The following is a 20,172-nucleotide window of genomic DNA, read 5'->3' on the forward strand; positions in this document are numbered from 1 at the left end:
AGTTCTATTCCTTGTTATATAGTCCAAGTTTTAGTGGCTACAAAATTGATTTTTAAAGACATCTTTAACTATAATCAGATTTACAGTATCTGATTGAGATTTTGGGAAATTAAATGATGGCTCTGATTAAAAGATGAACATTTGCCTATCTAAGGACAAAACGTACGTGATGAAGGAAGTGAAACTGGATCAGAGAGCAAATAAATGATCCACTCTCCAAATATGGAACGCAGATAAATGAATCGTGGTTAAAGTTGCAAAATATGATTCATCATTTTTTTTGATAAAAGATGTTTATTATAATAATTATGGTGGGTAACATTTTACTTAAACTGCGTGTACAGAAATAACAGCCTTTTTGATTTATGTGTGTTTTGCCCAAATACAGCAACTTATTCATTTAAGTGGAGTCTATTAAAAATGCTATTTTTTAAAGTTATAAAATGTATATGTATACTTAAATATGCATATAATGTTATCTGTTACTCGAATTTGATTTTGTAAATTTCATTGCCTTGGAAACAAACATTATCGTATTGTCTTTGAAGATATTTTACAATTGGATCTCCTTAATTAAAGATGCAAAATTACAGTGGATACAAGTAATATATGTCTTTTAACCTTTTTAGGTACTTTTGGAAGTATTTCATTTGTGTGTTTTTACTAATCGAATGAGATCTTAAGAAGTCTTTAATCTTAATTTTAGCTCATGTAGAATAAAGTGTAAAGTTTTTTTTTTTGCTTGTCCTCCAGGCATTTTGCTTTGCTGTCTTTTTACAGCATGGACACCAAATTGCTAAAAACGTGCTTTGGGACTGCCAGTGAATTTATCTTTTGCGGTTTTACTACAAACTTAGTAGTTCCCTTTTTTTTGAGTTAATATTTTGGAGTTAATGTCACAATGAGTTCAGGCTTATGGAGCCAAGAAAAAGTTACTTCACCCTACTGGGAAGAGCGGATTTTTTATTTGCTTCTTCAAGAATGCAGTGTTACAGACAAACAAACACAAAAGCTCCTTAAAGTACCAAAGGGGAGTATAGGACAGTATATCCAAGATCGTTCTGTGGGGCACTCGAGGATTCCTTCTGCAAAAGGCAAGAAAAATCAGATTGGATTAAAAATTTTAGAGCAACCACACGCAGTTCTCTTTGTTGATGAAAAGGATGTTGTAGAAATAAATGAAAAGTTCACAGAGTTGCTTTTGGCAATTACCAATTGTGAAGAGAGGTTCAGCCTGTTTAAGAACAGAAACAGACTAAGTAAAGGCCTCCAGATAGATGTGGGCTGCCCTGTGAAAGTACAGCTGAGATCTGGGGAAGAAAAATTTCCTGGAGTTGTGCGCTTCAGAGGACCCTTATTAGCAGAGAGGACAGTGTCGGGAATATTCTTTGGAGTAGAATTACTGGTAAGTTTGATAAACCGTTTTAGTGGGCTGTGTATGTGTGTGTGTTTCTGTGTATATTTGTATGCCCACAGGTATTTTTTTTTCCACTTTAAATACAACAAAAAAGTTTTTCCAGACATCTTCTATAATTTTTAATATTCGTAATTCTTAGGATTTACTTTCTAATGATAAATTGAGATGATGCAAAGATGATACATTGAAAACTTCTTAAAAAACGACCTACTATGGTAGGAAATACACATAGGTTGTGTAATTATTCAGGGCTTTCAAATCTTAGATATTTTAACATTGTCTATGTTAAAAATGAACTCTACCAGTTATAATTGAATTACTCGCCTCAAAAATTGTTAATTATCTTGTGACATTAGCATCTGTAGGTTTCTCAGTTTTTCTCAGTGTGTGCTACTAAGTAATGAAATGTAGCTGTAAGATTTTAGAAAAGTAAGGTGCAGCAATTTAAATGTCCCTCATAATATGTGTGAATATGGTCGCCCCTCATAATATATGTGAAAATCATCTTGGAATTTATTTCCACTAAAGAGAGAACCAAGAGCTCTGTGATATATTTCCAAAATTAATATTAATTCTCAAGAACTTAAATGTCAGTTACATGTTTACATTCTTGCGTATAGAATTTCATGCCTTATTTAGTGATTAAAGTTTTTAAAGCAGTGATTGTAAAACAGTTGGAGATTTGAATCCCAGTTATGCTATTTACTAGCTAGGTCGCCAGGTGACTTAACCAAGCTACTTCTCTAAATCTGCTTCCTCATCTGTAAAATAGTGAAACCAGTACATACCTTGAAGTGTTTTTGTGATACGCTGATTCAAGAGTTAGCACGGTGGCTGGCACATAGTAAGTACTCAGTAAATGGACCTAATGTTATCGTTATTTTAAAGTGAATTTTTTTTATGACAAAATTATTATTCAAATCACAGTGTAGAATCTAGCCAGGCTTTCTCACAGTGGAATTATGATTTTAAATTTAATTAATTAATTAATTAATTAATTATATTTCAGCATCAGATATAGCTTCTTCTTTATTCTTTTTTAGACACTCGAAGTTCAACAACAGCTGCGAATAATTATATTTCTTGTATGTGTCATTTAGAATTTTCCCAGTGATTTCCCCAAAATCCCCAGAGTGGATCTTTTTACTTGTGGGCCATCTTTCTCCATCTCTTTATCTATCAATCATTTTTTTTTTCCCTCTCATTTGAAAACTAGGAAGAAGGTCGTGGCCAAGGTTTCACTGATGGGATATATCAAGGGAAACAGCTTTTTCAGTGTGATGAAGACTGTGGAGTATTTGTTGCGTTGGACAAGCTAGAAATCCTAGAAGATGATGACAATGGATTGGAAAGTGATTTTGCAGGTCCAGGGGACACAATGCAGATGGAACTTCCCCCTCTGGAAATAAACTCCAGAGTTTCTTTGAAGCTTGGAGAAACTATAGAGTCTGGCACAGTTATATTCTGTGATGTCTTGCCAGGAAAAGAAAGCTTAGGATATTTTGTTGGTGTGGACATGGTAAGAAACTTTTGGAGTATATTACCTTTGTGGGTATATCTGTTAGTTTTATGACCAATTTTTGGTACACATTAAGTACTTTGAATATTTAAAATGGACTAATTTGGAGTAATTAAAAAAAATCTTCTAATTTATCTTTGGTAAAGGAACATTGATATGGGACAGGAGTCTAGATATGGAGTAACACTCACACTTTTTCCAATTTGAATAAACTGGAATAATGTTTCAATCCTTAAATTTGCTCTACCATAGCTGACCAATAAACAGAAAAAAAAAACACCGGAATGCATTACATGACGTCTTATTTTTCTTTATTTTACAAAGGTTTCTTTTTTCCCCTAGTCTGTGATTCTTTTTTTATAATATTTTGTAAAATCTTCTTGGCTGATCTAATTTTAATGAGTAGTGTGAACATCATTTATGGAAAATACCTACATGGAGGAAGAACGTATTGCTTTAGAGGAAAAGATGATTAGAGTATCTCTTTAAGATGTAATTCACTCAAAAAAATTTCTTTTCATTGTAGTAAAATATATGTTATATAAAATTTACCATTTTAACCATTTTTAAGTGTATAGTTACATGGCATTTAATTACATTCACATTGTTGTACATCCCGTATCTCCAGAGCTTTTCATCTTCCCAAACTGGAACTCTGTCCACATTAAATGCTAACTCCCATTCTTAGCTAGTATTCTACTGGTAGCCAGTATTCCACTTTCTGTCTCTGTGAATTTGCCTTTTCTAGGTACTTCCTATAGGTGGAATCCTACAGTATTTGTCCTTTTGTTCATTGTTTTGTGCCATTTTTAATGTTACCTTCCAATCATATTTGTTCATAACGGAAATATTCCAATATGGCAAAATGAATGTTACCTGTGGGCATCAAGAGAAGGAGAAGAAAGAGCCTGAGAACATTTTTATCACAGATTGGAACTATGGACAAGAGTTTGTTAGGTAGAAAGAAGTAACTCACACAGCATTATTAATCACTAGAATGAGTTGGGAGAGATCGTGACTAAGAGACTCTTGTACTCACGATGTTTTTAGTGATTATTTTTATCTACTCAGGCATACTTTTTGGTGGAGTATGAATGTTCTAGCATCAATTTATCTTGTGTTTAGAAATTCTAGGAAATTCTATTTGATACCTATTAGTTAGACAAACAGTACTATATTGTTTAGGCAAACATTTATTGAACATTTGCCACGTGAAAAGTTAGAGCCCGAGTAAAATGTGTGGGTCCCTCAGGATACCTAATAATAAAGCACACCTTTACTGTTTACTTAGAGGAGAGACTGTGAGCTGGGTGGAGGGAGGGTTGGAGAAAGAAGTCTGGGGTTAGTTTCCTTTGCTTCTGGTCATTTGGGCCTCATACTTGGTAAGAGCCCTGTAGGCCTTCCCCCTCCTTAGATGGCAGTCCTGAGGGTCATCTTGTTTCCTCGGAGCAGGCTGCCTGGAGCTTTGCCCCACCAGCTTCTCCCCCTGCCTCTGTCTATCCTTCAGTTGGCCAGTGCAAGTGTACAGTCCACACCCCTCTCATGTGCTCTTTGAAAGGAAAGTTCTGGCAAACGCAATATTCTTCATCTCCGTCTATTTCTGATGATAGCATGTTGTACACATTGGTGTCAGGGCAGTTGTCTGACTGGCTCATCTCTTGATGTAGCGCTGTGAGCAGCACTGTACTACTTCGTGCTACATTGGAATATGAAAGAATTAAATGTAAAAATGTATTTCGGTGGGAATTTTTACCTATCCATACAATGTCAAAAGAACAATAAAAAATAGATTTTCTATGTACAGAAGGGCATATAGGCGTTCAAAGGGAATATTTCAGTGCTCAGAGAGTATAGGAGTAATTAGAACAAGCTAGGCTTAATTGGGGGCAGATTTCTGGGTGAAACAATGTATTATTAATAAATCTTCCTATGTAGATGGGTGTTACCATGTAGACTAGCATTCATTGTCCTGTAAAGTATGACGAATACTTTCAATTTCTTGCTCATCTATGAATAAGAATAACTTGGTTATTCTTGGGTCTCATTTTTTACCAAAACAGAAACAAAAACCAAATAAACAAAAACAAACAAAAACTTTATTACTTAATTACTGTGAATATATTTCTGATATATTCTTTTTTCCTTTAGGAAAAATAATTGGCCAGTGTAAAGTCTTTTGGAAGATCCTTTTCTGGAAAATACAGATTTTCATACTCATGTTTTATCGAGCAGGGTTTAAAACTTCATTCTATTACTTGATTTCTAGGATAATCCTATTGGCAATTGGGATGGCAGATTTGATGGAGTGCAGCTTTGTAGTTTTGCAAGTGTTGAAAGTACAATTCTCTTGCACATCAATGATATCATCCCAGGTATGTTTTCTTTGTGTTATATATATTATGTTTGTATTAACCTAAGGCAGAGTTTCTAAGCTGTATTCTGTTATGAGGATGTAAATACAAGCTTCAAGATGCATTTTTTGGAACTGGACTTTTTATATTATGGGATTGTTACTAAATACAATATCCTTTCTTACCCCCAAGTGAAAACAACACTTAAAGATTTTTATTTCCCAAAGTCGGTGAGTGTGGGGTGACATTTTTGACTTTTGACATCATTGACTTTTCATCACCTGGTTGTTCCGAGTGGGAGAAGAAAGCCCTTTCTGATCATTAGAAGGGTCGGATAATAGAACGAGTGAGAGGCTGGTTTAGACTAGAAGCCTTTAAGCAGAAGTTGGTCATGTAACGTGATCTGATCTACTGTGGAGAGGATTCTTGCTGGATACCCTATGAGATTTCTTCCAGTTTTGAGGTAGTGTAATTGATCAGGCTTCATGGCTCTATAGTCAGAAATAGATCACTCATCTTTACACTGTAAAAAAACCAAACTTTAAGGAGCTCCTGGATGGCACAGTCGATTGTGTCTGACTCTTGGTTTCGGCTCAGGCCATGATCTCACAGTCGTGAGATGCAGCCCTACGTTGGGCTCTGCGCTCAGCATGAATCTGCTTGAGATTCTCCCTCCCTCTCCCTCTGCCCCTCCTGCGCGTGCTTTCTCTCTCGCTCTCAAATAAATAAGTAAATCTTAAAAAAAAAACAAAAACCAAAACCCAACCCATCAAGCAGCCTTTTATTTTTACCTCAAACACGTGGCACCTAATAGCTGCTATCTACTAGTTAATAAATTCCTATTGATGGTGAAATCAACAGCATCTTTCCCCTGCTCTTAGTAGAATTCCATTCACAGGCTAGTCAGTTGTTGGTATGTTAATATGAAACTGACAGGCATTCAGAGGTGGTGCTTTTTATTGAGCATTACGCAACTATGAATAAATGTCAGAAAGCCTACGTTCAGTAGCCACCAATGTATGAATCCATGAATTAGAGGACTTGTACTTCTTTACATTCCTGACGAATTTATTAGGTCTTAATTGTTCCCATTTTGCTGATAAAAAAAACTGGGGCTTAGCTAGGGCTGAGGTGGGCTAGGATCCAGTAAGTGGTCGAGCCGGAATTCAAATCCAGACCTGATTATAAAGCTCTGTTCTTTTTAGTACCTCCTCACCCCACATCCTGTGCGTACACTTCGGATGTGAAGACTTGCATAGAAAAGCACACTTCTCAGCCTCAGATGGATACTTGGGAATATTGTTTCCATGGAGATGTATTTTGTCTCTACTTCTATAAAAGCTGAATTTTACTATAGCTGGGATCATAACCAAACAAAGTGATTTTTCTGCTTCCAGTGTTTTTCCCTTCTTCCTAAATTTGACACAGAACACTTTTGAGTTCCCCACAGGTCATTTCAGGTCCTCGGTATCTTTTTTTTGTAAAAATGAAGGGGCTAATGCTAGATGGTCCTTAGGATTCCTTCTAGCCTGCACTGTTAGCCCTTCTTGTTCCCTGTTGGCTTGGCAAGTAATAGATGCTTGTTTTGCTGAGTGAGGAAATGCTTTCTACTTTAGCTCTTAGTTTTATAGCAAGAGTACGTTAATGTAATTGGAAGTATGGGATTCAAATAATAGCTGTATTTCGATTTTGCTTTGTAAAAGTCTGACATACGTGGCTTTCCTTGAATTTTAGACTGAACATTCCTATACCTATGACCTAGATTCTACAATGGACATTTTATTGTACTTGCTTTCTCATATATCCATCCCTCTATCCAGGCCCTAATCCATTTTATTTTTGTATGCATTTCAGAGTAAGTTACAGACATCAGTATACTTCCTCTTTAAAAACTAGAGAGGAGTTTAGGGGTTTTTTCCTTTTGAGATAAAAGACATATATGTAATGAAATGCATGTTGTGTCATTTGAGTTTTGACTAATGCATATACCCTTGACTTAGAAACCCTTATGAAATCACTAAAATAACTTCTAATAAGAAAAATATTTATATATCTCAAATCAAAATAATAAAAAAAATACAGTGAAATATCTCATTTCCATTCTGTCCCTCCACTTCAGTTGCCTCCATACTCCATCCCTTGCCTCCCACTGCTAACTATTTTTAGTAGTTTCTTGTGTATCTTTCTAGAATTTTTTTATACAATATAAATACATATTTTCCCTTCCCTTTTTATATTAAAAAATATAGTATTTACACTATCCTGCACCTTGTTTTATTCTCTTAAATTTATAGCTTGTAGCTCTTTGTTTATCTGAGTAGAAAAGTTCTTGTTTTTTTTTTTTTACAGTGTATTATTTTCCATCGTGTTTATTTAACCAGATTCCTACTGCTGTATATTTGGATTGTTTCTAACTTTTTACCATTACAAACAGTGCTCTGATAACCTTGTCTATGTATGTTTCCCACATGTGCTAGCAAATCGATAGGACAAATTCCCAGAAGTAGGGTTGTTTGGTGAAAAGGTCCGTGCGTCTGTTTTGTTCTAGATATTACTAAATTGCCTTAAGCAGTGTATATAACAGTTTATATTCTTACCAGAAGAATAGGAGGGTGATGTTTTTTATATACTTACCATGAGAATATGTTGTTAAATTTTTCTTCTAGTTTGAGAGGTGAAACATATATTTCAGTATAGTTTTAATTTCCATTTTTCTTATGAATGTGGTTAAGCATCTTTTCATATGAATAAGGGCAGTTTGTATTTTTCTTTCTGTGAGCTGTATATTCATACCTTGTCTTTTTAAAAATTCCATTATCGGTCTTTTTTCTTACCAGTTTCTTTTTTATGTGTTAGGGAAGTGAACTCTTTTGTGATATGAGATGTAAATGTTCCCTACTTGGAACTCTCATTTATCATTAGTCCTTTTTATCTGGTTGCCCTCATTTTTAAAAGTTGTGGTAAGAAAAACCTAACAATATTTACCATTTTAACCATTTGTAGGTGTACAATTCAGTGACATTAAATACATTTACTGTGATGTGAAACCATCACCACTATCTATTTCAAGACCTTTTTCATCATCTCAAACAGAAACTCTATACCTATTAAGAAACACTCCGCCTTCCTCCCTTCCCTCAGCCTCTGGTAACTTCTATTCTCTACTTTATGTCTTTATGAATTTGTTTATTCTCGATACTTCATGTAAGTGGAATCATATAGTATTTGCCCTTTGTAAATGTCTTACTTGGCTTTAGGTGTTTTTTCCATGCAGAATTTAAAAATTTTTACATAGTTGAATTATCAGATTTGTTTAATGGCATGTATATTTCGAGTTACTCTAAGGTTATAAAGTAATTTCCCCATGTTTTCTTCCAACACTCTTGTGGTTTTATCATATTTTTATTTCACGTGGTGTATAATGTGGTCTATGGATCCAGTTTAGTCCCTCCCCCAGATAGCTACCCGGTTATCCCAACATTTTTGATTAAAAAGTTTATCTTTAGTGGCTCAGTCGGTTAAGCGTCTGCCTTCCACTCAGGTCATGATCCCAGGGTCCTGGGATCAAGCCCCGCATTGGGCTCCCTGCTCAGCAGAGAGCCTGCTTCTCCCTCTCCCCACTCATGCTTTCTCTTTTGTTCTCTCTCTCTCAAATAAATAAATAATTTTTTAAAATAGTTCATGTTTTCCTACTCCTTTGAGATGCCACTTTTACCATACTCAATTCCCACATATACTATGATGTATTTATGGACTTTCTATTCTGTCTGCTCATGCTTCATTCAGTACCACCTTGTTTTTAACGATTCTTTATGTTTTTGTGGGAGCACTAGTCCTGCCTCATTGCTCTTCTGAATTTTCCTGCTAGTCCACATTGTCTTCTTAAAAGGTTAATAGGCACATTTAAATCTATAATCCACCTAGATCTGATTTTGTGTAGGATGTGAGGGACACATACCCAATTTGATCTACCATGCTTGCTGCGTATAAGTCCAGTTTCAGCATACTATACATGGATCTCTTTCTGGGCTCTACTCTTCCCCTACACTAAGACCACTAGGCCTTCATTATCCTAGTTTGACAAGAAGCCTTCTAGCTGTAAGAGTACATTTCCTCTCTTGTTCTTTCTCGTAGTGAGTGTCTTGGCTGTTGTTGGCCCATGCCTCTTCATTGTCGGTTTGACAATCGACTTCTCAAATGTGATGGGGAGAGTTCCATTGGGATTTTGATTCGAACTGTAGTTAACCTATAGAATCATTTGAGGAGAACTGACATTCTTATCATATTGAAATTTCTAATATGTGAACATTGAATTACCTTTCATTTATTTAATCTCTTTTTAGTAAAATTGTATGTTTCTCCATTTCTTGCATGCATTCTGATACATTGTAAAGTAAAACATATTTTCTAACAATTTTTTGTGATACATAGAGATACAGTCAACTTCAAAAAACAGTTGTATTGAAATCTAATTCACATACCATATAATCCCTTCATTTAAGGTATACCATTTAGTGTATTTTAGTGTATTTACGGATACATGCAGTCATCACTATAGTCAGTTGTACAACATTCCCATCACCTCACGAAGAAACCCTGTCCTTTTTTAGCTATTCCTTCATGATCCCTTCCTGCTCCTTAATCCTAACTGACCACTAATCCACTTTCTGTCTCTGTATGTTTGTCTGTTCTGGACATTTCATAGAAATAGAATCATGCAATATATGGTCTTTTGTGACTGGATTCCTTCGCTTAGCCCAACGTTTTCAGGGTTCATCTACGTTGTAGCACGTTTCAGTACTTGACTCCTTTTTATGCCTGCGTCGTATCCCATCATATGGATGTACCACATTTTATGTATCCATTTGTTGATGGACACCTGAGTTCCTAACACCTTTTGCCATATACACTGCTGCCACAACATTCACGTACAAGTTTTCGTGTGGATATATGCTTTCAGTTTTCTGGGCATATATCTGGGAGTGGAATTGCTGGCGCATTTGGTAACTCTGTTTAATCATTAGTGGAACTGTCAGACTGTTTTCCAAAGCGGTTGCATCACTTTACATTCTTACAGCACTGTGTAAGGGTTCTGACTTCTTCACATCCTTGCCAACGTTTATTATTATCTGAGTTTTTTGTTCTGCCCATCCTAGTGAGTGTGTTATCTCAGTTGACTTTTGTCTGCTGAATTTTGTTGCAAGCAATCTTATTAAAATCGTATTAAATTCTCAATTTATCCATAGATTACTTTTTTAGTATCCAGCCAGTATCATCTGCAAATACTAATAGTTTAACTCGTCCTTCTAATCATTGTATCTTTTATTTTTAAAATATGGTTTCTTATCTTACTGTCCTAGCTCTAAGAACCTTTTAATACATAGTGAATAGAAGTGGTCATATCAGCTGTCTTGGTCTTGCTCCTGCTCTCAAAGGGAGTGCTTTCAGCATTTCACTGTTAAGTGTGATCTTTGCCCTAGGATTTTATTGTTGCAGCCCTCGTTTATCAGGTTTGAGAGGTGACCTACTGTTCCCTGTTTTCTCAGAGTTTTATCACGAATGGATGTTGAAGTTTATCAGACTTCCTTGTCTATTGACATAATCCTGTATTTCTTTTCTTTTAATCTAATTTCCTAATATTAAATCAGCCTTACTTTTCTGATATAAATCTGACTTCATCATATTCATACATTGCTCGGTCCAGTTTGTCATCTGCACGTGTTTTAAAGTTTTTAAAAACAAATCGTAAAAATAACCTGTATTTAAATTCATATTTTTTTATAGTGGTAAAGTGCACATAACATTATTATCTTAGCCGTTTTTAAGTATACAGTGCAGTGGCGTTAAGCACATTCATCTTGTTATGCAACCCTTGTTACCATTCATCTCTGCAAGAGTTTTCATCTTGTAAAACTGAAACTCTATACCCATTCAACAATAACTTCCCGGTCTCCACCCTCAGCCTCTGGCAGCTTCTTATTCTACTCTTTGTCTCTATGATTTTGACTATTCTGAAAACCTCATATAAATGGAATCATACAGTATTTGCCTTTTTATGACTGGCTTTTTTCACTTAGCATAATATCCTCAAGGTTCATCTGTGTTGTTACATGACTCAGAATTTCCTTCATTTTCATGCTACATAATAGTCCATTATATATGTACATACCATGTTTGTTTATCTGTTTATCCCTTGATGGACACTTGAGTTTCTTCCACGTTTTAGCTATTAAGAATAATGCTGCTCTGAACATGGGTTTAAAAATACCTCTTTGAGATCCTGTCTTCAGTTCTTTTGGGGATATACCCAGAAGTGGAATTGCTGGATTATATGGTAAATAGATTTTTAAATTTTGAGTAACTACCACAGAGTTTTCCACAGTGCCTGAACCATTTTGCATTCCCACCAGCAATGCACAAGTTTTCCAGTTTCTCCACATCTTTGCTAACATTTATTCTGGTTTCCTGATAGTGGCCGTTTTAACGGGTGTGAGGGTGGTATCTCATTGTAATTTTGATTTGCATTTTCCAAATGATTAGTTATGTTGAATACCTTTTCATGTATTGGCCATTTGTATATCTTCTTTGCAGATAATGTCTGTTCAAGTCCTTTGCCCATTTTTTAACATATATATATGTATATGCGTGTGTTTTTTTGTGCTGTCATTTTAGTCATTCTTTATATATTCTGTGTATTAATCCATTACCAGATACGTAATTTTCAAGTATTTTCTCCCATTCTTTGGATTTCCCTTTTGTTCATAGTACTCTCTTATAATCCTTTTTATTATGGTTTATTCTTGTAGGACAGGTCTAGTGGAATCAGTAGTAATGATCCTACTTTCATTTCTGATTTTAGTAATTTGAGTCTTCTCTCTTTTTCTCTTAGTCCGTCTAGCTAAAGTTTTCTCAATTTTGTTGATAATTTAAAAAATCCAACTTTTGATTTCATTGATTTTCTCTGTTGTGTATTTTGTATTTTGTTAATCTCTGATCTAATCTTATTTCTTTCCTTCTGCTAGCTTTGTAAAGTTGTTACAAACTAGCTTTGTTAAGCTACTTGTAAAGTTAGGTTGTCGATTTGAGATTTCTCTTGTTTTTCATTTATAGCTATAAATTTCCCTCTGCTTTCACTGCATCCCCTAAGTTCTAGTATGTTGTGTTTTTGTTTTCATTTATTTCCAAGAATTTTCTAATTTCCCTGTGATTTCTTTGATTCATTGGTTGTTTAAAAGTGTTTTTTTAATTCCCACAAATTACTGGCTTTTCCAGTTTTACTTCTGTTGTTGATAATTTCATCCTCTTGAGAAGATACTTCATATGAGATCTGTCTTTTTAAATCTGTTGAGAATTTGTGGCCTAACATATGGTGTATCCTGAAAAATGTTCCAAGTGAACTTGAGAAGAATGTGTATACTGGTGTTGGGTAGAGTGTTTTGTGTGTGTCTGTTATATCTAGTTGGTTTGTTGTGTTGTTTAAGTCCTCCATTTGCTTATTTCTGTTTGGTTCTATCCATTATTGAGAGTGGGGGATTGAAGTCTCCAACTATTATCGTAGAACTATTTTTCCCTTCAGTTCTCTCAGTTTTTACTTCATAGATTTTGCTGATTTGTTATTTGATATGTAAATGTTTATAATTGTTATATCTTCTTGCTGCATTGAACCTTTCATTAACATGGAAATGTTCTTCTTTGTCTCTCGTAATCTTTTTTGACTTAAAGTCTATTTTGTCTGATACCAGTATAGCCATCACTGCTCTCTTTTGCTTACTGTTTGCTTTGGATATCTATATCTGTCCTTTCATCTTTAATCTCTGTGTCTTTGGATCTAAAGTGGTCTGTTATAGACAACATATAGTTGGATCATGCGTTTTTATCCAGTCTTCAAATTTCTGTCTTTTGATTGGAGAATTTAATCAATTTATACTTAAAGTAATTATTGATAAGGAGGAACTTATTTCCATCATTTTGCTATTTGTTTTCTATATGCCTTCTAGTTTTTTTCACTCTCATTTCCTGCATTACTGTTGTCTTTTGTGTTTAGTTGATTTTGTAGTGAAATGTTCCTTTTTCATTTCTTTTGTATATATTATAGCTATTTTTTTTGTGTTCACCACAAGGATTACATTTAACAGCATGAATTTTTAATGCTCTAGTTTGAGTTAGTACTGGCTTAACTTCAACAACATAAAAACAACTCTTCTTCTTTACAGCTCTACCCCACCCCTTTCAGTTATTGATGCTACAAAATTACATATCTGTGCATTGTACACCGTAAAGCATAAACTGGTTAAGTATTATAAATGCATTGATTTCTTAAATTACGTAGAAAACAAAATGTAGAGTTACCAACCAAAGTTACAATAATACTAGATTTTAGGCTAATTGTTTTTTTAAAAAATAGTTGAGTCTCTTAAAGCATGTAAAAAAGAAAAAGTAGTGTTACAAACTGTTGTTACAATAGTACTGGCTTTTGTAATTGCCAATGTATTTACCTTTATTGAGATCTTTATTTCTTCATGTGCCTTAAGGTTACTGTCTAATGTCCTTTGATTTCACCCTGCATGACTCCCTTGAGTATCTCTTGTAGGACAGGTCTAGTGGAAACAGACTCCCTCAGTTTTTCTTTATCTGGGAATATCTTAATTTCTCCCTCACTTCTGAAGGACAGTTTTACCAGATACAGGATTCTTGGTTCACAGTATTTTTCTTTTAGCCCTTTGAATGCATTGGCCCATTGTCTACTGGCCTGCAAAGTTTTTGATGAGAAATCTGAATATGTCTTTTTTGAGCATCCCTTGTATGTGCCAAGTTGGTTTTCTCTTGCTGCTTTTAAGATTCTGTCTTGAAAGTTTGATTCTGATGTGTTGGTGTGGGAGTCTCTTTAATTCATCCTACTTGGTGTTTGTTGAGCATCTTGGGTGTTTATATTCATTGCTCTCATCAAATTCGGGAAGTTTCTTTAGATATTCTCTGTCTCTGTCTCTCTCTTTTTTAGGGATTCCCACAATGTGCATGTTGATCTGCTTCATGGTGTTCCACAGGTCCCTTACATTCTTAATATGCATCTCCCTGATAATTATTGATCTTGAACACCTTTTCGTATCACCTGTTGGCCATTTGTATGTATTCTTTTGAAAACTGTTCAGTTCCTCTGCTCATTTTTAAATCATGATGTTTTTTGCTGTTGAGTTGTACGAAATCTTACATGTTTTGGATATTAACCCCTTAGTAGTTATATTATTTGCAAATATTTTTTCCCCATTCTGTAGGTTGCCTTTTTATTTTATTTTTTTACCAGTTGTTTCCTTTTTGCTGTGCAGAAGCTTTTTAGTTTGGTGTAGTCTCATTTATTTATTTTTGCTTTTGTAGCTTGTGCTTCTTTTGTGCCGTCCAGGAAATCATTGCCAAGATCAATGTCAAGGAGCTTTTCCCTATGTTTTCTTCTAGGAGTTTTACAGTTTCAGGTCTTACACTTAAGTCTTTAATTTATTTTAAGTTCACTTTTGTGAACTTAAGTACACTTTTGTGTAAGATAGGGATGCAGTTTCATTCTTCCATATGTGGTTTTCCAGATTCCCCATTACCACTTATTGAAGAGACTACCCTTTCCCCCATTGAGTATTCTTGGCTCCTTGGCAAATATTAATTGACCATATAAACATGGGTTTATTTCTGGGCTCTCATTTTTGTTCCATTGGTCTATGTGTTGATTTTATGACAGTACCATACTGTTTTGATTACAAAACAGTAGTTTTGTAGTGTCGTTTGTAATCGGGAAGTGTAATGCTTCTGCCTTTGCTTTTCTTCCTTAGGATTGCTTTGGCTATTCAAAGTCTTTTGTAAAAGTGTTATTTTTTAAAAAGATTTTATTTATTTATTTGAGAGAGAGCGAGAGAGAGAGCACACACAAGCACCTGATGAGGTACTTGATCCCAGGACCCTGAGATCATGACCTGAGCCAAAGGCAGACGTTTAACTGACTGAGCCACCCAGGCGCCCCAGAAAGTGTTATTTTTTAATGAATTTTTCCATTTAATCTTTGTTTTTAAAGTTTTTGGCAGAACATTCTTAAGATCTCTTATTTGCTATTAAATCTCAGCGGTATCTGCGGTTTTGTCCTTGTTTTCATTCAAACAGTTGTTCGTGTCTCTCTGTTTTCTTCCAACAGTTTTACTAGAGGTTTCTTGCTTTCATTTATTAAAAAAAAATTATCTTTTGGTTTTCTTAATCCTTTCTAGACTTTTGTTTTCTATTTTAGTAATTTCTGTTTTTTAATTATTTTTTTTCCTTTGGCTTTTTTTTGTTTTGTTGTTTTTCTAACTACTTTAATTAATTTTTAGTTTTTCTAGCATAAAGCATCTAAGACTATAGATTCTATGTATTCATCTACTCCACAAAATTTATTATGGAGTTATCTTATTAAATTTGAAGCATTTTGTAATTTCCTTCATGATTTTTTTTATGTAACCCATGAGCTATTTTAAAATATGATTTTAAATTTTTAGGTGACATTTTTGGTCATTATTAATTCTTTTTAATTCAGTTTCCTTATGGTAAAAGAATATAATACCAGTCCTTTGACATTTGTTGAGGCTGACTTTATGGCCTAGTACATGATCAGTTTACAGAGATGTTCTGTGTGGACTTGAAAAGAATGTGTTTGCTCCGATTGTAGCCTGCTTGCATTGCATGCATATTTTATATGTCTCTTAGAGCAAGCTGCTTTATTATGCTATTCAAATGTTATGTATCATTACTGAGTTTTTAATTGCTAGATCTGTCAGTTACTGAACAAGGTATGTTAAAACTTCCTAACACAATGATGGATTTGTTAATTTCTACTTAATTCTATAAGTGTTTGCTTTAATTTTGAAATGGTTATTTGCTGCATACATGTTTAGAATTTTTAAGTACCTAGAGTTTGGAATTGTTAGATCTTCCAGGTGATTTGAACTATTTATCGTTATATAGTCTGTCTATATATAGAGAGAAAGAAAGGGAGAGGGAGAGAGGCAGTATCTTCATTGCTAGTAATTCTTTTTGCCTTAAATTCTATTTTGTGTGGTGTGGATAGATTTTCTTTTGGTTAGTATTTTCCAGGTATTTCTCTTTTCATCCACTTATGTTTTTTAGGTATGTCCCTTATAACAGCATATAGTGGGATATCTTTTTTTCTTAATCTAGTTTGGCAATTTTTGTACTTTAACTGAAGATTTAATCTACCAATATTTATCATTACTGATAATTGGATTTATTTCTACTGCCTCATTGTTTTCTATTTGTCCTAATTTTCTGCTTTACCTCCACTGTATTATTGGATTGAGATGTTCTCTCTCCCTTCCCTCATTTCATTTTCCCATGCTTTTTTTTTTTAGACAGTATATAATTTAAAATATCTATTCTGATGATCTTTGTCTTTTCATTATTGTGAAATTTATTAACATTTAATGTAATTATTGGTATTATTGAATTTAGAACTGTAATTTTATTATCTATTTTTTATTTGTCCCTGTTTTTCTTTCCTCTTATACTCTTCTTCTACCCTTTTTGCAGATTATTTGAAAAATTTTAAGAATTCTATGCTAATCTATTGGCTTTTTAGCTGCATTTCATTGTCCTATTGCTTTTAGTGCTTTCTCCAAGGATTACAATATATATCCCTAATATTTTAGTGTAGTTAGTGTTAATATTGTACAACTTTACGTAAAATGTAGATGTCTTGCTACCATGTAAGTCTTTACCTCTTCCCCATCCTTTATGCTATTGTCATGTGTGTTACATCTATGTACATTAAAAACCCACAAGAAAATATTGTATTTTTTGCTGAAATCGTATATATTTTAAAGAAATTGAGAAATCCAAGTATCCACCTATTAACATTTTCCTTCATCCTGAAGAACTTTTGTTTATTGAGGTATGGTTCTTCTAGAAATGAATTTCTCTTAATTTTCTTGTATCTGAAAATGTATCTATTTTGCCTTCATATTTAAAGGAGATTTTGAGTGTATATAGAATTCTGGTTTGATTTTTTTTTCTTTTCTGTTTTCCGTGGTTTTCTAGCATTTTCTAACCTCCATAGTTTCTGCTGAACGTTAGCTGTCATTTAAATCATTATCCCTCTGTATGTAATGCAGTATGTTGTTTTTCTTTTGGAGCTTTGATGATTTCTCCTTACATTTGGCTTGCAATGGTTTAACTATGATGTCCCTCGCATAGTTTTCTTCATATTTATCCTGCTTGGAGTTTACTAAACTTCTTGGATTTGTAAATTTATATCTTTTAACAAAGTAGGAAACATTCTGGTCATTATTTTTTTCAAGTGCCTTCTTTTTCCATTTCAGTCTTCCCTCTCTCTGTGACTTCAGATGGATACATGTTAGAATTTTTGGTATTGTGCCTGCAGTCCTTGAGGCTCTGTTTTTTCATACTTTTATGTATCTGTTCTTCACATAATTTCTACGGTTTCATCTTGAATTTTACTGACTTCCCCTTCTCTTGTCCATATTGTGTTTTTAAGGCTAAAACTCATTCATCCAATGAATTATTTTTTCAGATATTGCCTTTTAAGTTTTTAGAAGTATTTTTAAGACATCCATCTTGTTCTTTCTCGTTTGTTTCTTTAAATAGTTTTTATTTCTCTGGTGAGATATTGCTATCTTCTTCACTGTGAGCATATTTTCTTTTTCCTCATTAAGCGTAGTTATAATAGTTCCTTTAAAATTCTTCTTCTCTGCCAATTCCAACATCAAAATAGTCTATGGATTGGTATCCATTGTGGTTTTTTCTTTTGAGAATGGGTCACAATTTTCTTTCTTTTTTTTAAACATGTTCAGCAATTTTGGATTATATATTTGCATTGTGCCCTTTTAAAATATTTTGGGTCTCCTTCATAATCTGACTGTTGGGTTTTCTTTTTCTTTTTTCTTTTTTTTTTTTCCTTTTTTTTCTTTACTCTCCAGTGCCTGCAGGTAGTTGTTTATATGTAATTTGTCAAAGTTTAAATCTATTATTTCAGGAGAAGAGATCCGGGATGAGCTTACTCCATCATTACAGCTTTATTTTTAAATATATATTTTGGAGTGTGGCGAACATATATTCAAGAAAAAAGGGGATTTCTCTGGGTAGGTGTGATGGATTTTCTTTTGTACTGTTTTCCCCCTATTTTCAAGTTTTTATTTAAGTTCCAGTTAGTTAACATACAGCGTACTGTTAGTTTCAGGTGTAGAACGAGTGATTCATCACCTCCATACAACACCCAGTGCTCATCACAAGTGCTCTCCTTAATAATACCCATCACCCATTTAAGTTTCTGATTGTTTGAAATACAGTATCGTTTCACACTATAACTATTGAATTTTTAAGTTTTTTTAAATTGTTTTTAAGTTTTAGTACAAAACCTTTATAAGAAGGTCATTTTATTTCTGAGCCAAGCAGTTCTCAACCTTGGGTGATTTTGACCCCACGGAATGTTTTGCAATGTCTGGAGACATTTTTGATCATCACATGTGGGGTGGGAGTACTACTTGAATCTAGTGGATAGAGACAGAGATGCTACGAAGTAAACATCTGACAGTGCAGCAGAGCAGCCCCCACAACAGAACATGATCTGGTCCAAGATGGCAGTATTGCCGAGATTGAGAAATCCCGTCCTAAGCAAATTCTGTGAATTATGCTACTTTTATAGTGTTAAATTGCTGGATGGCTAAGGAGAATCCCTTGTAAAATAAAATTTCTTTCATTATTAAAGTATTCTTACAGGGGTAACCAATTCTGTGCTAATGTTTCTCCAAAATCACACGGATAAATGTAATTTAACTTGTCTTACCAAATCAGGTATGTTTGTGGGTTTCATAAAACAGACTGTAAAGAGCAAACTGAGAGATGCTGGAGGGGAGGTGGGCAGGGGGATGGGCTAGATGGGTGGTGGGGATTAAGGAGGGCATTTGTGATGAGCACTGACTGTTGTATGTGAGCGTTGAATCGATAAGTTCTACGTCTGAAACCAATATCACACTCTATGTTAACTAACTGGAATTGAAATAAAAACTTGAAACTACACAAAAAGTTTCTAAAGGGTGCTTTTGAAAACTCAAAACCTTATTAGTGTAACCATCCTTTTTACCTACCTTCATTGAACTTCTTTGAATTTTGCATTTTACCAGTGAATATAATTCATTACATCGAGTAAATTGGGAGACTAGGGAGAAGACTAGTTTAGTATTATAATTTAAGAAAGGAAAAGATACCTGAACTATGAAGTTGGCTTTTGTATAATTGATTGTGTTTTTCTTAGTCTGCAGTAGAATAAAGATTTGAAATGCCTTTTCCCCCCCAAACTCTAGAGCTGTATTTCTTTCCGTATATTTTTTGCCATGTCGCAGTTTGTTTGAAATGTAAATGGTCTTGGGTCCTACACTAGCACTTAAAAAGAAAATGAAAGGAAAAGCTCCCGTTTCTGTTTTTTCTGTGATGAAATTATATATGACCTGACAAAGGAATTCTTTAATACTATTTATCTTCAAAAACATTTACCATTCTGTTTTATTTAAATAGTGATGTAGGATTGAAATAATAAAAGTTAGTTACACGAATCTCTTGGGAATCACCTGTCAGGCACACTATGATCTTCTAGATCAGTGGCTCTCATTGTCCTTGTCATTGGCTCTCCGAGCAGTGACAAGAAAGGAAAATAATGCTTTTTCTTCTCCTTTTAAAGCTTGATTTCATAAACCTTGAATAGAAGATAATTGAGAACGATACCAGCTTTTATAATGTAATACACAAATTATACTTTTCGCCAACAAAATAAAGCTCACAAATAGACTTAAAAAGTAAAGTTGTCCAAATGAAAATTAGTTGCTTTTGAATGCGTCTTCGTCTGT

The 20,172-nt window shown here is 34.1% G+C and overlaps 1 protein-coding gene across 7 annotated transcripts in view; it reads left to right on the forward strand.

Moving 5' to 3' along the window:
* CYLD (CYLD lysine 63 deubiquitinase) overlaps positions 1-20,172 on the forward strand; it is a 67,800-nt gene that overhangs the window by 5,783 nt on the left and 41,845 nt on the right. For 4 of the 7 annotated variants that reach the window (XM_040633294.1, XM_040633297.1, XM_040633296.1 and 1 more), the window contains exons 3-5: positions 754-1,405; positions 2,634-2,936; positions 5,203-5,308. In XM_040633294.1, the coding sequence (XP_040489228.1) occupies positions 902-1,405; positions 2,634-2,936; positions 5,203-5,308 (913 nt within the window). In that variant the 5' untranslated portion in view covers positions 754-901. The remainder of the gene's footprint in view (positions 1-753; positions 1,406-2,633; positions 2,937-5,202; positions 5,309-20,172) is intronic. The other 3 variants (XM_040633298.1, XM_040633300.1, XM_040633299.1) reach the window with 1 other exon arrangement.

This window comes from Ursus maritimus, unplaced genomic scaffold (assembly GCF_017311325.1).
Source record: "Ursus maritimus isolate PB19 unplaced genomic scaffold, ASM1731132v1 scaffold_19, whole genome shotgun sequence".
NCBI classification, from domain to species: Eukaryota; Metazoa; Chordata; class Mammalia; order Carnivora; family Ursidae; genus Ursus; species Ursus maritimus.